Raw genomic sequence first — 22,091 nt, forward strand, 5'->3', positions numbered from 1 at the left:
CATCTTATAATTCTATATTATAATACCATATATCATGATATAATATCACATGATCAAACTGGCCTAAATCTTTTCAATTTATTTGTCCGCATTTGACTTATTATTATAGATTTAAAAAATAAATAAAGTAAACTATTACATTTTATGATTTTAGACTACATAAATATAAAATATCTTTTTTTATCTGAATTGTTTTCTTCTTTTAAGATTGTCAATGTACGGCATTTGCTTACTTGTACCTTCTCTGACATCCATGGAGAATCTGTCAAACAAATACTGATTTTGGTGGCAAAATCTCAAATAGTTAGCTTCTGTTTTTTCTTGTCTGTGATCAATTTTATCTCTGCTGTGTTTTTTGGGCAGAAACAGAGAGCTCTAAAAGTTATCAACATAAATTAACGAAGTAAAATAAAAATGTATAGATAGTGGAAAATAAACAATAATAGCTTTAAGACGATAAAATAAACGGTAGCAAACTCAGCAGCAATTCAAACACAAATTTAAATACTTCCATCTGTAGTTTTGCGTTGCCATTACAAAACTGCAACAGGTTGCAGTCTTGACATGTTCCTCATATTTTTGGAAAAAGAGTTAAACTAAATTCCTTCCACATTCTGAAGTTCAAAAACAATATGAAAAATATAAACTAAAGTAAAAATGCAAGGTAAGTTCCAAAATTGCACAACAGAGACAGCAAATTCAACTACACAGGTTGTCCAAACTAAGCTTGAGTTGAACTGGCATTCCAACAACGGTTCTCTTTATGTATATCTAGTAGTCACCCAAAATTCTGTGGTCATCCTGCAGGATGGTAAAATGCCATCTGGAGAACAGAAGGTAATAATTGTTATCTTGCACACATTAGTCACTGATCTTCTAAGTATGAGAAAGGAACCAAACAGTGCATCAAACAGAAGTTTTGAACACTCAAAAGTATACAAGTATCTATGAACACAAAACAAAACAGTTTTTGAAATGGCGAGTAGAGAAAAAGCATATCCTAAGACCTGCAATTGAAAATGTCAAGGAAGGAACTTAAAAGGAGGTGTAAGATGTACCTTCGTGATTACCGCCTGTCAGTTTTGCCACTTGATCTCTTCCCAGAGAAGAGATGTTTCGGTTTCAGAGTAGGAATGACTCTATCGGACTCTCCCCGACGAGCATCCTTGTTCCTCTTATTAGCAGATTTCTTAAACAACTTTATAGCCTGCTCCTTCTGGGGTTTGTCCTTGAAGCCCTCCCCTGGAACAAATTCACTTCGAGGTCGTGACATTGACCTTGATCTTGCCATGGAAAGTGATCTAGACCTACGTTGCTTCTTGCTGGGAGTAATCTCATCAACATCCATTGCATCATTACCATTGTCATCTCCACGTTCAACTGATCTCTCTCGCTTACGACCCCTTGACTTACTTCGAGCTCGATTGATTGCTAGAGTTGGATCCAATCCCAGAGCAGATAACTGTCTTCCCATTCTTTTTGAAGTAAATTCCTTGTCTTTATCAAACTTTCTTGGTACTGTGGGCCTGCTCTCTGCGGTGCTCTTCTTCACTCTATGCTGCTGAATGAGCAAACTTTTCTTTTTTCGGATTTCAGCTAATGCTGCTTGTTCTTCAGGGGTCAGCTCTGCACCGTCCATCTCAAAATCATCATCTCCTTCTTCCTCTTGACGAAGACCTTCTTCTCTCTCCAATTCTTCAAGCCTTTGTAAGATATCAGGGTCAACAAAGTCATAGACATTGTGCCCATCTAAAATTTCAGGCATTATATCTTCCTTCCACTCTTCATTGGCTAATAGATAGTGCTTCCTTAAGCTTGCAGAATAAACACCAGCACCTCCATTCTCATTCTCCAAATCTCTCTCAAGCTTCCTTTTCTGTTTCTCAGCATCTGCCTCAGCCTGCTTCGCTCTGGCTTCCAACACTGCCTCAGGTATGCATGCTGGCCTCTCTTTCTGGTCACGTTGTTTTGGCATAGCAACATGGAAGCGGTTCAAGCAGTCATTTAACTTTTTCGATTTCATTTTCAATTCAACTCTTTGATTCAGTAACCTCTCACAAGCTGCATTCTTCACTGAAATTACGCCATCTTCAGTCAAAGTGCTCATAGTTAACAGCACACCTGCTTCATCTGTCGCCTCACCACCTTGACCAATCACTGTCTTCATAGCTTCATCTTTCATCTCCGCAACTAGCTTCTTATCTTCCTCAGAAATCCCTTCTAATGGCTGCAAGTCTGTTTTGTTGCATACAATCATCAACGGCTTGTTCATAAAAAGTGATTTGATGCTGTGAAAAAGAGCGGCCTGTTGTGCAATGCTATAGCCACAAGAACCAGAAATATCAAGGAAAAATAACACAGCGGCCCTCAGATGTGCTAGAGCTGTAATACTGCACATTTCTATGATATTACGATCTTCGAATGGCCTATCCAAGATCCCTGGAGTGTCGATAACTTGATACCGCAGATATTTGTAGTCAGTATGACCAACAAACAAGGACTTCGTAGTGAAGGCATAAGGCTGCACATCCACATCTGCTCTTGTAATCTTATTGATGAATGAACTCTTGCCAACATTTGGATACCCACAAATCAAGATGGTTCGAGTATTGGGATCAATGGAGGGAAGTCTTGCCATGTGCTGCCTAATCTGTTCCAAATAAGCTAAACTTGGGCCAATGCGCTTTATAACAGTGCACATACGCCCAAGAGCTGCAACTTTCAGTGACTTGCAGCGATAGAGTGAGTCACCATATTTCAACAATTTCACATAATCCTTCGCTACTTTAGAAATCAAATTTCTAGCAGTATTAATTTGGCCAAGGGCAAGCTTGTAATGATCTTTGTTGTAGAGCACGTGAAGAAGGTCCCCATAGAAAGGATGGATATCATCAAGCCTGGGGAACTCATCAATAATGGTGGAGAGTTTGTCATAGAAATTCTGCTGTGTATATTTCACTTTGCGCATGTAAAATTGACGTATACGAGAGATAGCATATCCTTTGTGCACAACAGTAGGAGTTTGACGCTGGGTGCGAGAAAGAATGATATCGACAAAGTCCTTGCCATTGGGAACCACCATAATTTTCTTAAAATTATACTGCACCATCTTTTATAATCTGGACTTGCAGTATAGAATTGAAACTGCAGAATAAAATGAAAAACTGCATTAGTAGGCGCACAAAAAAAAGAGTCCATCAAACAACTGATCTCTCTCAAACCAATCATACTCAGCATTTCAAATTACAAGAATATCTTCCACATAAAAATTATTAAATGTGCCTTCAAATCCTTAAGTCGTTTGAAGTATATACAATTAAGAAAGATAACTTTTTCAGCCTCAAGTCAAAATTTTACAGCTTGACTATTCCATAATGTTTTTCCAGTAAGTGCCTTTTACTACTTCAGTACCTCATACACTATTATGACACACATTCCCATATTACAACACATAAGTCTCTATCCTAAAACCTGCCTAGATATACAAGATAAAACCACCATAACTTCATTGCGAACTACAATACAATAGCTATTTGTTAAGAGGTTTTTTCATACATGAATTCAAAAAGTAACGGTTGTTTTGATAAAGTAAGATGTTTCATTCACAAAAGAGGATCAAGTAGATGCATAGTTACAACGAAAGGAAAAGGCACTAAAAAAAAGAACTAAAGAATCCCTATCCAGGGTCAATTTAAGACAAGGAAGCTAACAAATCCAACCAAAAGAAAAAGGAACTCTTGAATGAACCAAGCTTCATCATTCACATCCATGAGATTGAGATGACAATAACACCTTTAAAGTTACAAGCAGACAACTGAAATAGTAAAGGATAATTTACTTCCTATCAAACCAAGGCTCCTTCAAAGCAATATAATCTTGAAAATTCTAAAATAAAATCTAACAAGTTAAATAACTCAGTCAATATATGCTGCTCGTGAATCAAAATACAATTTTTGAAGCGTGAAAAATGGGAACTTCTATTTTCCGTACAACAAAAAACAAAAACAAAAACAAAAATCATAACATAAGCACGAATCGAGTATCAAAATTTCCATATAAATTCATCGTAGTAGCAAAACAGAAGCTCAACTCTTCTATCGTTTATCAACAACAAAAGGAAATGATAAAAACATACTCCATATAGTATTATCTTAAGCTAATTTAACAGAGAAAACATCACATACACAAATGTAAAGGCTACGAAGAACTCAAAATTAAAGATGCAGAGGGTAGAAATTACGTGTATCGATGGCTGCAAGAGAAGTCGACGGCCTTTGAAGGGTTTTTGGACAGACCAAAACCCTAGGCTTGAAAGGGTTTACGTTTGAGGACGAAGCCTCTTAAATATGAACTTTGGACAAGCCGCAAAATTTCGGGTCGGCCCATTCTAAAGTGTCGTAACTGGATGGGTTTATTTTGCAAAATTTTGGGACGGCCCATTATTACTTATTTGAGAAAATTTCACAAATAGCAATGATAATAATAAGATATAATAATATAGTTTCGTAATTACACTCTATAGTTATAATTTTATTCGCTGTGGAGGGGCTGCAATTTGTGTATATTTCTTTTGTCCATTTCTATATGTTTCTCTTGCGAATATACAAACATGGTAAGTATATATAAATTTTGTATATTTATATATTTTGGAATTTTTCAGAACTCCATTTGTGTATTTCGCTTGTCAATATACAAATAGAATAATTTATTATGAACTTTATACTACATAATATATTGTAGATGTTTGTCATTTCGCATAATTTTCTCAAAATGGAATATAACTTCCTCGTCAAGAATAAGTTCGATTTTTGTAGCCCCTTTTAAATTTGTTATTAGTTTTATGTATTTTACGAGATCTTTATTTTTGCAATAGAAAAATCTTTTTTCTTTTTTGGTATCGATTACTTACGGATTGTAGAGTACATAAATATCCCTTCATCAAAAGGATCGTAGGAAAGTCATGATCTTTTAGACGAACAAATTCATATCAAAGAGTACATAATCGCATGAATAAGATTACACAATTGATCACGCTTTAAATTCGAGATTTCCGTTGATATTTGGAATCGAATAAGTCAATCCATACAAAAACAAAAAGGTTCTCTACTAATTCAAGCTCAAAAATTTTTAATTTGATTTATGGAGGACCACATAAATCTCCATGATATTGACTTTTTTGTAGTTTTAAATACTATTTCGTCCGTCTCAATTTATGAGATAATATTTGACTAGACACAGTATCAAAAAATGGATGCGATTCTTTTGAATTTTGTGATCTAAAAAACAACTTCTGTGAATAATACCATTTTCAAACTACAAAGGAACAGGGATGACCTCGCACCAATATATCTAATGGATATTTCCGTTCTAATACTCTACCTGAGAGCTATCAATGTTTGGTAGCTTTCCTCCTACAAAATGGAACACCACTGAATCAAATTGCAAAGACAATATTGAGAAAAAAGATTATATTTTTCAAGATGAAATGGAGCTAATATTTATGTCAACTTTCTGATTACGCGAAACGCTTGTTTCTTCCATATTTTGCAACCTAGTGCACTGGAAAATATGCTAAACATAGCAGCTGATATACCATCAGATTCTTGACAAAAGGGCTATGGAAGTGATTCTGTACATAAACGTCAATGACTGAAAAAGAAATCGCACACCTGTTTTGAAGCATTTCTGTGAAGCAGACAATGCTCAACAAGTTGTTGCATCTTCCACAGATTGGTGGTATCTGAAGCACTTCAGTTGTCAGATATTAGTTTGTAATCGGAATTGCTTTTGGGAAGATGGTAATGAAATCTCACCTCCGGCTCTTTCTTTGATAGTTGGAAAGGTAGTCAGTTTCAACTATATAAGCTCCTGTTGAGTATGAGGATGTCATCAAGCTACGACAAGTACCATGGTACAATGCGATGCTTATAGAACACTCTGTGCATCATAAACAGCAGGTTAACAAGCCATATGAGAGAAGAACATGACAATTAATTCAGGAGAGACAAAAGGAACAACCTCAAGTAATTTAGGCAGGAGGGAAATAAACAGGTAAGTCGAATCACTCAATCTCAAGTCTAACAATATTCAAATAAGAAATTTTTCGAACCCCTTTACTACAAAGACGGCGGTAAAGAGAAACATATGAAAGATTATCCATACAAACTACAAAGATAAGAGAATCACCTACATGTCTACAAATTACTCAGAATAAGTCAACCTGAACAGAATTCACAAAATATAGACACTGTCCATATTGATGCTTTCATCAAAATAAACAGAATTGAATAATTGAGTACGGAAATATCCGCTTTCATGCCTAACCTACCTGCATGCCTGCTTGTTAACATATGCTAAAAGTTCTACCAGAAATCACCACAAGAACATGAACCGTCTACAAAATGATGAAAGCGATTCCGGTCCCTAACAATGATTTTGCGTCCTGTGATTTTTGAAATGAGCTTTGTGACAGCATGACAATCTGGACAAACACGTAGATTCTTGACAATCTTGATTGTAGTTCCTGCCTGAGTACTAATTAGTCCATAAGCAATTGCTAGCCTTTCACTATGAACCGCAAGTGCTTGCTGTTTCTCTACTTCCCCGAGATTATGCAAGACTATATCAGTCTGCGGCAAGTACCCATGAGCCTCGAGCAACTTGTTCACCTCCTCCAGCATTATGTAAATTTCTTTGCTTTTGGGATGCTTCATATCACCCGCAAGGAACTCGTGCACTTTATTGTTTACCTCAATGGAGCTACAGCCAGGTTCCTTGTCAACCCCGCTTCTTTTCATCAATGCCCTCACCTTTGCCACTCCATCCCAATCACCAGAAGCAGCATATATGTTGGATAGCAGAACATAAGTTCCTGAAGTAGCAAGATCCTGTTCGACTAGGAACTCCATAATTTTCTCCGCAAGCCTTACATCCCCATGAATCCTACAAGCAGTCAGTAGAGTTCCCCATAAAATAGGATCCGAATCAATCTTCATACTTTTGACAAATTCATAAGCTTTTTCTAGCTGTCCTGCTCGTCCAAGAAGATTCACCATGCAACCATAGTGCTCAATCTTTGGCTCAATTAAATACTTCTCCATTAACTGAAAATAAGTCCACCCTTCAGAGAGCAATCCAGCATTAGCACAAGCACTTAAAATACCAATAAACGTTATATCTGTAGGTTGGAGACCCAACTTACACATCTCATTGAACAACTGCAAAGCTTCAAGGCTAAATCCATGCATTGCATATCCTACAATCATCGAATTCCATGTTATGACATCCTTATCTCTCATCTGATCAAACACCATTCTTGCATCCTCTAAACTCCCAGACTTGCTGTACATGTCAATAAAAGCAGTACCTACATGTTTATTTATTTGAATTCTGTTACTTTTCACATAAGCATGAATCCACCGACCTGATTCCAGTACTCCCATTTGCGCACAAGCAGAAAGAGCAGCCACCACGGTTACTTCATTAGGTTTAACTTTTGACAGTAACATCTTCCTAAAAAGAACCAAAGCTTCATTAGGTCTACCATGTTGGCTATACCCATCAATCATGGCATTCCAACAAACGACATCCCTGTCTTCCATCCCTTCGAACAACACTCCTGCTTCTTGGATGTGCCCATTCTTTGCATATCCAGTAATCATTGTTGTCAAAGACACCAAGGACCTTTCAGTCATAGTGTCAAAAAGTTTGCAAGCTGACACAATGTCACTGCCTCTTGCATAGACATCTACGAGAGCAGTTCGAACATATGTGTCAGATTCATATCCGAGTTTTAGGGCTTGACAATGAAGGGCTTTTCCTGATTCAAGTGGGCAAGTTTTAAGCATGGAAGAAAATGTAAATGCATTAGGCTCAATATTGTGTGTTAGCATTTGGATATATAAGACAAAGGCTTGTTCATAGAGATCATTGATCACATGATTATGGATAATGGCAGTGTAAGAGAACACAGTCGGACTATGAGTGCGTTTAAATACCTTCACAGAATGTTGGAGGTGTCCAAGGGAAGAGTATGATTGCTGGAGCCTAAAATTCAATACTGGGTCACTCTCCAGACCATTGCGAATAAGAAATGCATGAATCTGTAGAAGCTGTCTGATGTTTTTTGATTTGTCTATCAAGAATTTAAGTCTGTCAGGTGACGGGCTATGGCTGTAGTTGGTGGTAGTACTAGTAGTGTATAGTGGTGGACTGGAGAAAAAGGAAGTTCCCGACATGGCCAAAGCTTTGATTGGGAACTCTTTCAAGACTGTAATATGTCCAAGATCCCAATAGCAATCAAAATGTAACTAGGAGAACACAAAGGGCATCTAATCAAGCACCTGCTTCATCATCAACAATAAGCATATAGTTATGAGGAAGACTTGAGACAGGTCGATATAGAAATTAAGTTCCTTCAAATATTGCTGGATACACAACTTCAAACTATTGCCTACAGTTTACGAATCAATGCCAATGCTCTATAACCCCAAAGGAGCCAGTTGGCATTTGGCGATAAGCTTGCGTTTGTTTCAAGAAATCATCATAAATCATTAAAATGTGTCCTTCACCATACATAGAATATTCAGCCACTAAGGAATTTCTTCCAAGTAATATCAAAGCAAAAGGAAAACTTTTTTGTGTTTTTTTTTTATTATTATTATTTTCAAGACAATTTTCTTTTCCTCTTTGGCTCGGACTCCCCTAAGTTGCAAATTGAAGAAAGGAATCAAAACATACAAGTACCTGCGCCTTGTTTCATAAAACTGAAGAACTTCAGAAGCTTGGCTACTTGGGAGAGACGATTAACGGCATAACCGCTACTACCAACGACGTCGTAGTAGTAATATATATATATATATATTCTCTTCCCCTTCCGAAATATCTTCCCAGCAACTCCTCAAGGATACTGAAATGCACTACAATTCTTTAGAATTATCTTCTTTTTTTTTTTTTTCTTATAGAAGACAAATTTGAATTCACCCTGAATTTCGTGTGAATTAGTAGTTTCATATTTGAAACATTTAAAGATAAACACTCGTTTACTTGATTAACTGAACTTAAACACATCTTTGGTACAGCTTTTAATTAAAAAGAGTTTAAAACCATTATGTCATGTTATATGTTAAAGGTGAATCTAAATTTAATTAATCAATTAAGAGAGTATTTTTAAGGCTATCAGTAATTTGTGTCAAGGTTAAAGGTATTTTTAATATTTTTATTCTTTTTTTTTTTGGAGATGCATCATGGATAACTAGTAAAATTTTTATGTTACCAAAATATGTGGAAGTGTAGTCATATATGGGTGTGCTTGGTATAAAGAAAAACATTTTTCTATCTCATAGTTATATTTTTCACTTGCATATGGAATACAAAAGAGAGAACTTTTTACAATCAATGTCCATCATATCCTTCATAAAAGCTACCATGAAACTACAAACAATTAACCAAACACCCTCACAGCTGACTTCTTAAATACACCTCCAAGAAGAACTAAATCCTTCTTTACCTGATTTCCACATGAACATATGAAACATTTGAGCGAAAAAAAAACTATAGAAAGATGTATAGAAGAGAGTTTAGCCAATACAGATTGTAGCATGATCGCAGCTCGCGTTGAAAACATTTGGGATATCAATCAAACTGGGAATGTTGGAGGAACCATTGTTCAGACTTCACAAGCATCACATATGACTAACTGGACAAGTATATATATCAACCTACAGAACCCCACAGACAAACATTAGAGAAGGGACAAACCAAAGAAGCCTCCTCATTTTCAAATCAATTTACAAAGCTACCAGAATTGACCCAATAAAATAAAAATTAGTTGCCAAGTTCAATTCTCCTGGCATCTGCTATCAGAAAGCATCGGCGTCTCTTCTGAAAAATTGAACTTGCTGGTTGCACCAAAGATGTCAGCAAGTTGCAATACTATCCTTTGACATGTGTCACTAGTTGGCAGGAAAGCATCTGGAAGGGAAGGGATGCATTCAGGGAGAAATTCTGTCTTGTTGAAGGTTGGAGCATACAGCGCCAGCACTGTCCGACAGAAAATGAATCTGCAATATTTTCAGAGTGTTTTACCATCCAAGTTTTTGCGAGGAAAAGAGCAACAGGAAAGTAGACCCGTATAACTAAAACACATATTACTTATTAAAAGAACTACTTGAGTTCATTAGATTGGTCAGAAATTTGTTAAAATATAAAAGATTTACTCTATATTCATGCACCATTACTTGTGTGCAGTCCCCCTTGTATTTTGATAAGATTTTGTAATATGCCCCCAGCATGCTTGAAGGGTTTGAAAACAACTATTACAAACAAGGGCATTTTGGTTCTTTTTTTGCTATTTTATCTCATACATAGCTGATACCCTAATACAGGGATTGTTATCCCATACTGAATCTGGTACAACAATTTAGAAAGTCCCCACAACAACATACCCTGTGGGATGGGTCTGGGGAGGGTAAAGTATACACATACCTCGTGGAGGACTGGGGGTAGAGGTTGTTTCCGAAAGATCCTCGGTTCAAGTAACACATCAAAGCAGTATGACAAAGAACACACAGAAGTAAAGAAGAAATATCAAATAATAGAGAAAACATTACATAGCATTCAAGGAATTGAAAAAGTACTAACAGCAAAATATTGTGATACTCGAAGCAAATAATAGAGAAAGCATTGAATTGATGATAATACTGATAACTACCACCAAACCAATACGTGGAAGCTACTCTTCATATTATAAGAACCAGGTTGAGATTCCTGTACAAGTTTTACGAAGATTCCCTTATACAGCATATGAGAATAATGACCAAACACGGGATAAAACAATGCAAGAAATCTACCATGATTATCTTTCCTAATAACTCAAACCAAACAATCCTTAAAGGATTCAGCTGACTTGTCATTTTAATTTCCTCAAAAATGACAAATTGGAAATTAACGGGGTGGCAGCCTCGAGTTATTGAAGGGGAAATATTATCATTCTACTAGAAACTCTACAATGAAACAGAGGAATGGAGACCTAATTTCCAATTTTGTTGGATGTCCCTGCATCAGTGAGACAGAGAAACAATAATCATAAAGGTTTTTTAAAGACGAAAAGGCTTGGACAGGACTAAATTATGTGCCTCGGATATTATTGAATTCCTGTATTAGGAAGTAGAAGAAAGCTAACTTAATGTTCCCTTTAAATTGTACAGATGGTTTTAGCACAGCCTTTGTGTCACACATTTATGATTTTGTTACCATTCTCAAGAATTTTCCTCATAAACGAATTCACGCTTAACCTCCACATCCACCCTCACGGCTCACGCCCATAACTCATAAACCTTGAGAAAATACAAATAGAGACCAATTTAACTAGCATGCCAAACCAACATCACACCCACCCTCACACCCATAAGCCTTGAGAAAATACAAATAGACACCAATTTAACCACACTCCGGACCAACATCTTGGAATAAAAACATGTACGAGTGAATCAGCAAAATATGTACCAGAGAAGTATCAGATTTTGCCAGGTGCTCAATATCAAATCAACTATATCCATATTCAGCCATTCGAGGGCCTACTTCAAGACTTGACACTAGATGACTAAGATGAGAACGGAAGAAAATGTTGGCGAACAGCAGCAACCTACCTTAAAATAAGCCGCCGTAAAAATGGATCTCCAAGAGTTTGAGCCCAAACAGGATCAAGATTATCTGATGCTGCTAATAACAAACCCCACTCATTTAATGATGAAGAAAGAAGTTTGTCAGCCTTATCATACATATCCTGAAAGCAAGAATCCATGTGTGAGCAAACCAAGGACATAAAAAAAAACAGGTAAGATGCAGTTGGGGTTAAGCTAGCACACCATGTCAATGTCAGAACCCGTGAAACCAAGCATCAAAACGAAAGCCTGTAAAGGAACTGTAAGAAAACTTGTGAATGAGCTTCCACTCAGCTGTCGTGAAGAGTCCACAGTAGGTATAGGCAGTGACATAGCAGGAGAGAGTAGCATGATAACTGATTCTCCCTTCTCTGATCCACTTAATGCCTGTAGATATCCATGCATCAAATACTTTTATCCATATCAGAGAAATAAATCAAAAGCAAAAGGTTCATTACCTAAATAAATTTAACAAGTGATTAAAAATAAATTTAAACCTAACTATTAGGCCTGTGAGTTAACTTGAGAGTTATCTATTTAACAAGCAGATACAAGGATATCAAGAAACAAAAAGGTCACTTCCACTAAGAACAGATTATGAGCTGATGAAGTAATTTTGTAAAAGAAAGCAGGCTGGAGAAAAGGTAAGTGCAACCTAAATATTTTCCTGCCTTAAAAATGACACTAGGAGAAACTCTAATATATCACCAGAGACCAAGACTGGTATAATAATATCATCGAAGTTTGTAGACTATCTCATGCATAGATCCTTCTGAGGGATATCCATGCATCAAATACTTTTATCCATATCAGAGAAATAAATCAAAAGCAAAAGGTTCATTACCTAAATAAATTTAACAAGTGATTAAAAATAAATTTAAACCTAACTATTAGGCCTGTGAGTTAACTTGAGAGTTATCTATTTAACAAGCAGATACAAGGATATCAAGAAACAAAAAGGTCACTTCCGCTAAGAACAGATTATGAGCTGATGAAGTAATTTTGTAAAAGAAAGCAGGCTGGAGAAAAGGTAAGTGCAACCTAAATATTTTCCTGCCTTAAAAATGACACTAGGAGAAACTCTAATATATCACCAGAGACCAAGACTGGTACAATAATATCATCGAAGTTTGTAGACTATCTCATGCATAGATCCTTCTGAGGGAGTCCAGAACACCATTCAGCTGTAGATTTTGGTTGAATAAAATGCATCAAGGATAAAATAATATACTGCTGGAAAAATTAAGTACAAAGTGCGACTAAGAAGAATATCAAAGAATCATAGTTTGAAGCCCATGATGTTGAGGTCCACGATGATAATCAAATAAATCAAAAAAAAAACTAAAACTTAGAAATGAATTTGATAAGGTAAATAATTTTATTAATGAAGGGGAAATTCCCGTATACAAATGATATACCAGAAAGTAGATAAACCTAAACCACAATATGATTCTTTATAAAAGTCATCCAATCATCAAACTACAAACAAGGGCCTCATGGGTACACCAATAAAGAAACTAGAGACAAGAGGCTACTCCTCACAAACATAATCATTCTCAACCCTTCAAACGCTCTTCTATTCTTCTCCCTCCAAACTACCCACATAATTTCAAATGAAACTACATTCCATGCCTGGGGTCTTCTCCTCCTCATCCTGAAATCCCACTTATACATTGGCTTCTTTACTGTTCTCGGCATGGCCCACTGTACTCTGAACCAGCCAGTTCAGGATCTCTCACCACGGACATTCTGGACAGCATTCCTGTATTTTATCCTATTTTTAAGAGCATAAGTAGCTAAACTCTCTAATATAAGCTACGGTATTTATTTCCTGTATCATGACTCCTTTGCAACGAAAGATTTCTAAACCTTATTTTAACATCATTTGCTTCTGCCTGCCAGACCAATACTGACAAATCCATGTAATACTTCCTTTAATGAGAGAGATCTGCTGTTTCAACTTCGCAACTCAGTGATAATAGATCCTTTTATCCATTTAAATATGATGCATGCTGCAACAATGCCGAGCACACATCCCACACATAAAGCCTCAGAACTCAGTGATGATGGATCCTTTTATCCATTTAAACATGAAGCATGCTATAACAACGCCGAGGACACATCCCACATATTAAGCCCTTTGAACCTTATGTAGCACATTAACAAATGCCAATCTTGTTTCAGATGTCACAGGCTCCCTATTGGAAATGTGAACCCAAATTGAGGCCCCTCTTTTATGCAGGTGATGCCTATCTGAACACCAAAATACTACCTAACTACCCCAAGGTAGTCAGATTTGCTTCTTAAATAACCCAACGTCCATACAGTAACTGCAATTCTAACAAGCAAACTATTGATGGGCAACACAAAGCAGTAAAAAGAAATATTAAGAGAGAATCTGAGTTTGATGGGGGAATTCTTTTAGCTGCTGTTGAAATAGAGTTAAAAAATTATTGAATTAGGTTAGAGAGTTATGGCTCACTCAAAATTCTCTAGCAACATGCACACACCGGGAGAGACCAGGCAATTTGATCCCCTAAAACAGTTTGTAAGCTTTAAACATGGAGCTTAACTCTGAAATTTCAGCAGTTCTAAATTTCATTAAATGAAAGTCCAACCAAGCCCTATCAGGTTATTAGTATTTGAGACTCTTTAAACTCTGCAATGCAGATATATTCCTATGCCGGTCTCCGTATTGGAACATACAATCATCAGTACAAGCATTTCCACCACTCTCTCCATTTTTAGTTAATCATCCTTGAGCACAAAATTTATTGGCTCAACACAATAGTAATCTCAGATAAACTATGCACCAATTGTCATCATATTAGCAAGGTCCAGGATGCATACCGTGAATGATTTACTGATATCACTGTCAATGACCAAAAAGAGTGGTCTTCTAGTGAATGGCAACAAGTCACATGGATAAATCCCATTCAGACCTAGAATTAAAAAAATCAGGATTCAGAATTATACAGCCAAAATATGACACTTGGTTACAATTTCAAAGGATAAGGTTTAAAACCAAAAAAAAAACTTGTGTGATGATCAGAATAGATGATGACCAGCATATATGCTAAGTGTAAACACAAAATACCAGCCAGACGACAGAAATGAAGTGTAACAATTTGCTACCATATTTAGATAAGAAGAACTGATGCAGACAACAACCTCTGAGTCATTGTCCATGTCTTTATGGATATCAATAAAGAACGCTACTTGTTTTATTAATATACAGATCTGAGTAAATGGTCAAAAGCCCCCCCAACCTATAATCGGATTCTCAACTACACACTCATACGTTAGGCTGATCCTATTACCTCCTTAGACTATTTTAAAATGGAATTATTCGCTCCCTATGTGCTGAGCTGGCAAGGAATGTGTAGTTCACTCTCTTTGAGAGAGTGAGAGCAAAAACAACTAATAAACTTTAACATTATAAGTTTCTTTTAATTCATTATTAATTTTCTACTTTTTTTATGTTTCCTTATGTTTTGTTTTATTTTACTTTTAACGTTCCTTTTCTTCTTTTTTCTTTAACAAGAAACACCAGCAACCTTTTCTTCTTTCTCTTTAACAAGAAAGACCAGCAACACCAATATAGACTGCAGCGGCAGCGGCACCATGTGAACTTCACTCATCTACCACCAATTCTTCGTCTTCATTGTCCCTCCACTATACGAGAACAGACCCATCAACCATCAATTTCGTTGTGAACCACCATTGCCACTTCCTTTGTAGCTTCAAGATTTTTTAAGTAGGAGATGCAGATTCAAGCATAAACACAAAATTTAAATATTTCGGTATTGCATCTACCTTCCTGTTTCAGATCTGATAAAGCTTTGACTATCAAATCTACAATAAATATCGAATAGTACAAAAATCTTGCAATATCTTCATTTTAAAAATTTCTACCAGACTTTTTGGAGCATTACATTGTTAATGTTTATGAGTGAAATTTCATCATTATCGGGAGAAAAAGCAGGAAATGGGGTAGAAATTGAGATTTTGAAGGGTAATTAGGCGATTATTGGAAAAAAAAAATTGGGGATTTTTGAAGGTTGAATCGAGAGAAATTTGATTGTAAATGGATTAAAAATCTCCTGTTGGTGGCTGATGCCATGCATGGATATGAAAGAAAACAAAATAATTGATTTTTATACATTAAAATAAATATATTACGTGGCGGGCGCGTGTCCAGCACTACTTAATACGAATCTAGGGGTCAGTTTTAAAGGGGTTATATATTCTACTTTTAAAATGTTCAGGGGGTAAATAGGACCCCATAAAATATGAGTGTGTAGTTGGAAATCCGCCTATAGGTTGGGGGGGGGGGGGGGGGGGGGGGGGGGCTTTTGACCATTTTCTCTACAGATCCACCCCACAAATTCCCTACTCAACAAAAAAAAAAAAAGAAACACTGTAATACACAAGTGGAGTCTGGGGAAATTCTCTACTCAAAAGCCAAAATTTTACCCACTTTGCTCCCTTGGTGACTCAATCCCCAATATTATGGTTGAAGGTAGAAGCTCTTTGCCAATAGACTACCCTTCGTCACAAATGACTTCAATATTTAAGATGATAAAGGTATGAGCAGAAAAACACCTCCTTCAAGTTGGTATTCCTTGAGTTGATTTTACATACATAAAATCAGGGTTTTTGTCTTAAATTTTTCTATGTTCTTAAAGCATTTCATGAGTTTTTCCCAGGTCTTCTATCTAATTTTTGTTAATGAAAGAAAACAATGAACTTCTGCAAAGTAACATGTTGTCCATATTAAAACAAGAATTGATTTTAGAGTGACCTATGCACAACGTAACAAGACCTATGCGCTATTCCACCAGCTGATACTTCTGCAACAAGAGGATGAATACAGTATGTTTTGTGCCTCAAAATTGTTCATTTTTGGATCTACATAATGGGGAAAGTGTTCAATACCTCTACTGGAACGAGAACCAATGTATAAGCAACTACTCTGCTCACTCAAGCAATTCCCCTTGGCAGAAATGGGATTTGCGATTTCAAATTCAACGTTCAGTGAAGATGTAGAGGAGGCTTCTGAGTCGCCAACACGAGACATAAAGCTCCTCCCTGCACCGTGGGATGGAGAAGAAAAAGAGTTCTGAGAGCTGCCTGTCACAAATTTAAATTGTTAACAGGATCCGTGTAAGCTGTAAATTTAGAGTTTTGACTTTTGAAGGAATAATTATGTCAACATATAAGAGCTTTACTCCGTCTACTACCTGCAGCAGACAAATATAGTAAAAGAACTCCATCATGAGGTAGCTCCTCACAGTTTGTGGCCAAGACCTGCCAATAATTGGCAAGGTTAACTTTCAATAAAGAATAGTATAGAGAGTACATGCATAAGGAATACACAGATAAATCCAGGAGCTAAAAATCCTTCTCCATATCCACGGAGGTCATTGGCTATAGTGCTGTTTATGCAATGTACAATCACCAGCTCTAGATAGAAGGATGCCAACTTTTGCAGTATCATTATAGAAGATATTAAAAGGATATTTAAAAACTTCCACCTACCACAAAAGAAATTAATTGCAATAGAACTCTGTTCAGTAATATTAATAGAGCATATGCTACCAGGAAAATCAAACTAATTTTCCTCAAAAATAAGCAGTTACCTTTCCCATCTTACATTTGTGCTAAAACAAGATTCGAGATTTCAAATTTACCAAGTTAATTAGACTATACTTATACGGAACTGAAATGTCAGATGAGAGCACAAGAACTGCAATTTGCTTTTTCAACAAAAATATTTTTTTGCAAATAGTTGAAAAATGCAACTACTTACCGCTAAATAATTTGTAACAGATGGACGATATAAGATGGACTTGCGAGGATTAGGAGGTAGAGTAGGATCAGATATATCTTGTGAATAATTAACACGACTGGGCCCTGGAGCTCCATTCTGGCCAATACCAGTTCCAACCCCACTTGGAGGAACCCTGCCTGTCTGATAAAATGACCCACTAGGTTCCCATTCCAGACATTGTAGCATCCGGAAAGTATCAAGAGTCAATTCTGAATACTTAACCTGATCACCGCGTAGAAAGAAAAGATGAGTGAATATTAATGCAGTTGATCAATATGGATGCAAACATTAAGTTCACTTGTAAACTGCATAATAAACCCAGACGCTTCCAATTAGAACAAAAGGTAGGCATGCAAAGGCTCACCTCATTGGGATGGTAGCTGCAGAGCAGTGCATCTCGTAATCTTAGCTTTCTCTTTGCTTCAACAACTTGTGGCAGGCAATCTGGATGAAGGTCCAATACAACACTATATCTCAATGGCCTGATATTCATAAAAGCTGGGTAAGCTTTTCGAAACTTAACTATTTCCTGAACCACCAGCTTCCATTCTTTAAAATCAGTTTCCTGGAAACAATTCCATCTAAAAGTCATCCATCTATGCATAGAATATTTGTTCTTTCCCCTATCACAACACGTAGTGAGCAAGGGACCAAGCTAAGTATGTGAAAATAGGTCATAGCATACAAAGGGCATTCATATCATTCAGTCCTCCAAACGATAACTCCATCAATGGAAATGGACATTTGGGAAATCATTACTTCTGTGTTTCGCAACAAACTTTACCTGAATAAAAGGCTGTTCACAAACTTAATGGTTCAGTCGAATATTGGGAATCTGAATAGTCTACCACTTCTTTTAAAAAAAAAAAAACTGGTAAGGTTGAATTCTTCAGCATTAAGGGTCTGCTGGCTACCTCCAAAAAGGGATAATTACAGATTTCCTCTCAAATCATCTATATCATCTATACAAAACTACTCTAACCACTTCAAAGAAGCCCGGTTACTCCCTTAAAAAAGAACCACATCACATGATAAAAGCTGATGGTTTCATCTAAGTCCCACAACAGCAGCTACTTCCCATGGCAAGAAAACAGATCCTATGTTTAGACCCTGAATACGCCACATATTTTTGTTGAAGGCACAAAGTAAAAAAAAATATTTTTTTTAATATACATATGTGAACAGAGGTCCAAATTATAAAGATAATTGAACATTTGACTCTGACATGCTACACATGTTGCCTTCCTCCAGTTCTCCTAGCAACTTTTCATACAATTATGGCAAACCAAAATATTACTGTAGTGGAAAAGTACGTATGAGCTTGTGTACAAAACAATTAAGAATCATGGTCACTGACCTGGAACGCCCTCTTGCATTCATCAAGCAACATTTTCAGCTGATTTACCAATTGAAAAACCATATCATGCCGATTCAAAACCAAACAAACTGTCATAAACCGAGCAAGAAACCGAAGTTGCTTGTTGGAAAGATTAACATCCTGAAACATCCCATCTTTAAAGTACTCCCTAGTCAACACTGCCTCATAAAAGATATATGACTCAGATAAATAGCTGGCTTCACTTGTCCTCATGTACTGGCCAAAATAAAGCTGACCAATTCTAGATGCAATATCCCCAATCTCCCATCTCTTGAGACCAGCTTCCACCAACTTCTGTCGATTCTCTTGTTGAAACTTCCATAATTGTGTGTATACCTTGAAAACCTTGTAGAAGTATGTATCATACCTTATATTACAGAACCACCCAAATTAAAGACTGTCAAAAGACACAACATTCTTTATACAAATCAAAGTAGAAACATCAAACTGCAGAGAATAGAAACACAAAAATCGTCTACAGACTACAGCTAGTCCTTGTTGCAAAAACGTAAAATGTTTTCCATGATAAATTATTTCCTGGACTTGGTTCAAAAATATCTTTTTTTTAGATGAGTCACTGAAGTACTGGAAATATTTTCCTTAAGAACACTATGCTCCATATGCTCTCACTCTTAAGTGAAATTCCATTGCACTTGTGCTCCATATGCTCTCACTCTTAATCAACCTGTAACCATATTTTCCTCTTCACTAGATCTAACTATCACTAAACACCATCACTATTCCGCGTCACATTTATATGTCCAACCAAACACCAAAATCAAAAATTACCAAGTACAATGTCTTCCAATAAAACATCATTCTTTAAGTTATTCCAAACAGGGCTCTAATCATCTTGATGCAAATACACTAAACTGATAGAAATTACTCCTAACTTGTTCATTTAGCATCATTATTTACTCATATTCAAGGTTGATTACTAAAAGGGGGTTATTTCATTCTTCCCCATTGAAATCCCCAAAGTTATACAATTCATTCAAGCATATCAATCACAGTATACAGCAATCATTATCATCAACAATAAACAAAACGCCCATACGGAGTTATTCAAGATCATCAAAATTATGAGAAAAAATGAAAAATTGGGGTCAAGTGTTAGACCTGTTACGTTGGTAGTAGGGCAAATCTCGAATTTTTGAGAACTTCTTGTCAGCTTTGGCAACCAGAGTCCAATAAACTTCGCTGACTGGTATATTATTGCTACTGTTATTGCTGTTTTGCTGAGACATCCTTCCAATTTCCCTAATACTTCCCTCTTCAAATACTCAATTGAATCAAAGAGTAAAATGGAAGGGATCCAAAATTTGCTGCCATTGATTATTGCTCAACTGAATTTGTGTTTCAGCTTTTTAGTATATCAGTTGGGAGTGGGATTTGGGGAAGTTCGAGCCGCTGATAACAAGGTCGATTTCTTAGGGCATGTTTTGAGTTATGTTCCAAATACCATTTTGGGACAATTTTATTTGTGAGATGATTCTCTCATTATTTTCAAAAAAAAAAAATGAAATTTCTAAGTATGTAAGACAAATTCAAATAAAATAATAATTAAAAAATTATTTTATTATATTGGTATTGTTAGAGAAAAATAATTACGAGCTCACTAAAATTTAGGGGTGGGCATTTAGTATTTTGATTCGGTTCGATTTTTATTATTTCGGTTTGGTTTTTTTATTTTGGTTTTCAATGGGCCTGCTTAGTGGGCTTTTTAAAATTTTAAACTTTACAATTTTTTTTGATTTTTCAACTTAATGAGTTAAAAAGTAAAAATAGACAATACATCAAAAATAGACATCTGACAGCTGTTGGCGCCTAGCGCTGCTACTACGCCTGAAAGAGGAACTAGAAGAGGAAGATATTACGTACTGAAAACCGAACCGAATCGAAATACCGAAAAATACAAAAAAGTAAATCGAATATCGAACCAAAAATCGAAATACCAAACAAAATTTTGAAAGAATTCAGTTCGATATTTTGATTTTTCGGTGTTTATGTCCAACCCTACTAAAATTAATTATTGTGTAAAATAAAAGCTAAGTTAAATATGATTTATTGAAACAAATTCAGATCATTTTTAATGTTTAAATTAAAATATTATTAAAAAACATCGTAACAGCTAAAATAAAATGAGCAACTGATAATCAAATATGTAACATTTTTGTGTTATATCTTGATGAGGCATGACAATTAGGTTGTCAACTCAATTTGTAGAATGTTTCTCCTCTTTGAAGGGAGTAACTTATAAGGCTAACTAACTAAGGAGTTCTCTTGCCATATTTAATTTATCAACAAAATATAAAAAAATCTTATTTATTTACTTCTTTTCATGAGAAGCAAATAAAATTTATCTATGAAATTATTATTTTTTTTCGTTTTGAGTGATATTACTGATCTTTTGATTTATTATCTTTGAGGTATAAATAATTTTGATTGTCTAGAATTGGAAAAACAATGATTTTTTAATTTTTATGCATTATTATAGCCTGATTTATATTATTTATATTAAATATCAATGGTGCATATTTTTTTTAAGTAATTAAATATCTTAATCATGGTTAAAATGATATATATTACCATGTAAATCTATCTAATTATTGCTATAAAAAAATTAATCTAACAATTTTTTCGCACCATAGTTTAAATCATTATCGTTATATATTATCGTTATATATATTTTTTTATTCACCAAAAAGAAAAATGTTTCTTCATAAACTAAATCTTCTATCAATTTAAAACAAACATTAAAATAAATTATTTACCAAGAAAAATATTGTAAATCATAAAATAGAATTTTTACCATTCAAATGTTAAATTAAAAAGTATTTAGAAATTACTTTGCCATAAAATATCAAAGAAAACTAAAAGTTAGACAAACTTTTCCAAAAAATAGATATAATTTACTTTACAAATATAAAAATTAGAAAATACATATTTTCTTATTAAAGTTAGGAATCTTAAGTATCTTTTTCAATCATGGTTAATTAGTATATTTCAATGATTAAGAAAACTAATTACCTCTAATATTTAAATCACATTGGTGTCATACACATAAGTAGTAACTTAAAGAGAAAATGAAGAGAAGAGAAATGAAGAGGAGCCAGATTCATTTTTAGGACGCTCATGATTTAGCTTTCGAGATTGATCAAGCACCTTAGAGGTTTTTGGAAATCAAATACAAATGAGCCCAAAGACCATCTTCTTC

At 35.4% G+C, this 22,091-nt stretch overlaps 3 protein-coding genes across 10 annotated transcripts; all 3 read right to left on the bottom strand.

Moving 5' to 3' along the window:
- Positions 1 to 487: 487 nt before the first annotated feature.
- LOC101254633 (nucleolar GTP-binding protein 1) lies at positions 488 to 4,445 on the bottom strand. Its single transcript, XM_004229468.5, has 3 exons — positions 4,241 to 4,445; positions 1,059 to 3,144; positions 488 to 823 (listed from the first exon to the last, which is right to left on the bottom strand). Exon 2 carries the CDS (start codon positions 3,107 to 3,109, stop codon positions 1,067 to 1,069), a length of 2,043 nt encoding a protein of 680 aa, XP_004229516.2. The 5' UTR covers positions 3,110 to 3,144; positions 4,241 to 4,445; the 3' UTR covers positions 488 to 823; positions 1,059 to 1,066.
- Positions 4,446 to 5,011: 566 nt separating this feature from the next.
- Positions 5,012 to 8,930, bottom strand: LOC101250049 (pentatricopeptide repeat-containing protein ELI1, chloroplastic). 6 transcript variants are annotated; one of them, XR_003246787.2, is made up of 5 exons: positions 8,746 to 8,930; positions 6,329 to 8,342; positions 5,814 to 5,937; positions 5,670 to 5,740; positions 5,012 to 5,411 (listed from the first exon to the last, which is right to left on the bottom strand). XR_003246787.2 is itself a non-coding variant. In XM_069299548.1 (2 exons), exon 2 carries the CDS (start codon positions 8,235 to 8,237, stop codon positions 6,363 to 6,365), a length of 1,875 nt encoding a protein of 624 aa, XP_069155649.1. In that variant the 5' UTR covers positions 8,238 to 8,342; positions 8,746 to 8,907; the 3' UTR covers positions 6,087 to 6,362. The 6 variants fall into 6 exon arrangements, 1 of the variants encoding a protein (XP_069155649.1); XR_003246791.2 differs by having other exon boundaries at positions 5,670 to 5,748; XR_011221877.1 differs by having other exon boundaries at positions 7,998 to 8,342; positions 8,746 to 8,928.
- A 662-nt stretch (positions 8,931 to 9,592) lies between these two features.
- On the bottom strand, positions 9,593 to 20,382 carry LOC101254938 (uncharacterized). 3 transcript variants are annotated; one of them, XR_011221879.1, is made up of 10 exons: positions 19,994 to 20,382; positions 18,854 to 19,241; positions 17,861 to 18,061; positions 17,476 to 17,718; positions 16,907 to 16,973; positions 16,602 to 16,796; positions 14,514 to 14,605; positions 11,868 to 12,050; positions 10,486 to 11,785; positions 9,593 to 10,061 (listed from the first exon to the last, which is right to left on the bottom strand). XR_011221879.1 is itself a non-coding variant. In XM_004229469.5 (10 exons), the coding sequence occupies exons 1-10, from the start codon at positions 20,119 to 20,121 to the stop codon at positions 9,839 to 9,841; spliced, it is 1,857 nt and encodes a 618-aa protein (XP_004229517.1). In that variant the 5' UTR covers positions 20,122 to 20,382; the 3' UTR covers positions 9,593 to 9,838. The 3 variants fall into 3 exon arrangements, 2 of the variants coding, with proteins under 2 accessions (XP_004229517.1, XP_019070856.1); XM_004229469.5 differs by having other exon boundaries at positions 11,649 to 11,785; XM_019215311.3 differs by having other exon boundaries at positions 11,649 to 11,785; positions 18,854 to 19,271; positions 19,994 to 20,364.
- Between the last annotated feature and the right edge of the window lie 1,709 nt (positions 20,383 to 22,091).

Source organism: Solanum lycopersicum, chromosome 1, assembly GCF_036512215.1.
Source record: "Solanum lycopersicum chromosome 1, SLM_r2.1".
In the NCBI taxonomy this organism is placed as follows: domain Eukaryota; kingdom Viridiplantae; phylum Streptophyta; class Magnoliopsida; order Solanales; family Solanaceae; genus Solanum; species Solanum lycopersicum.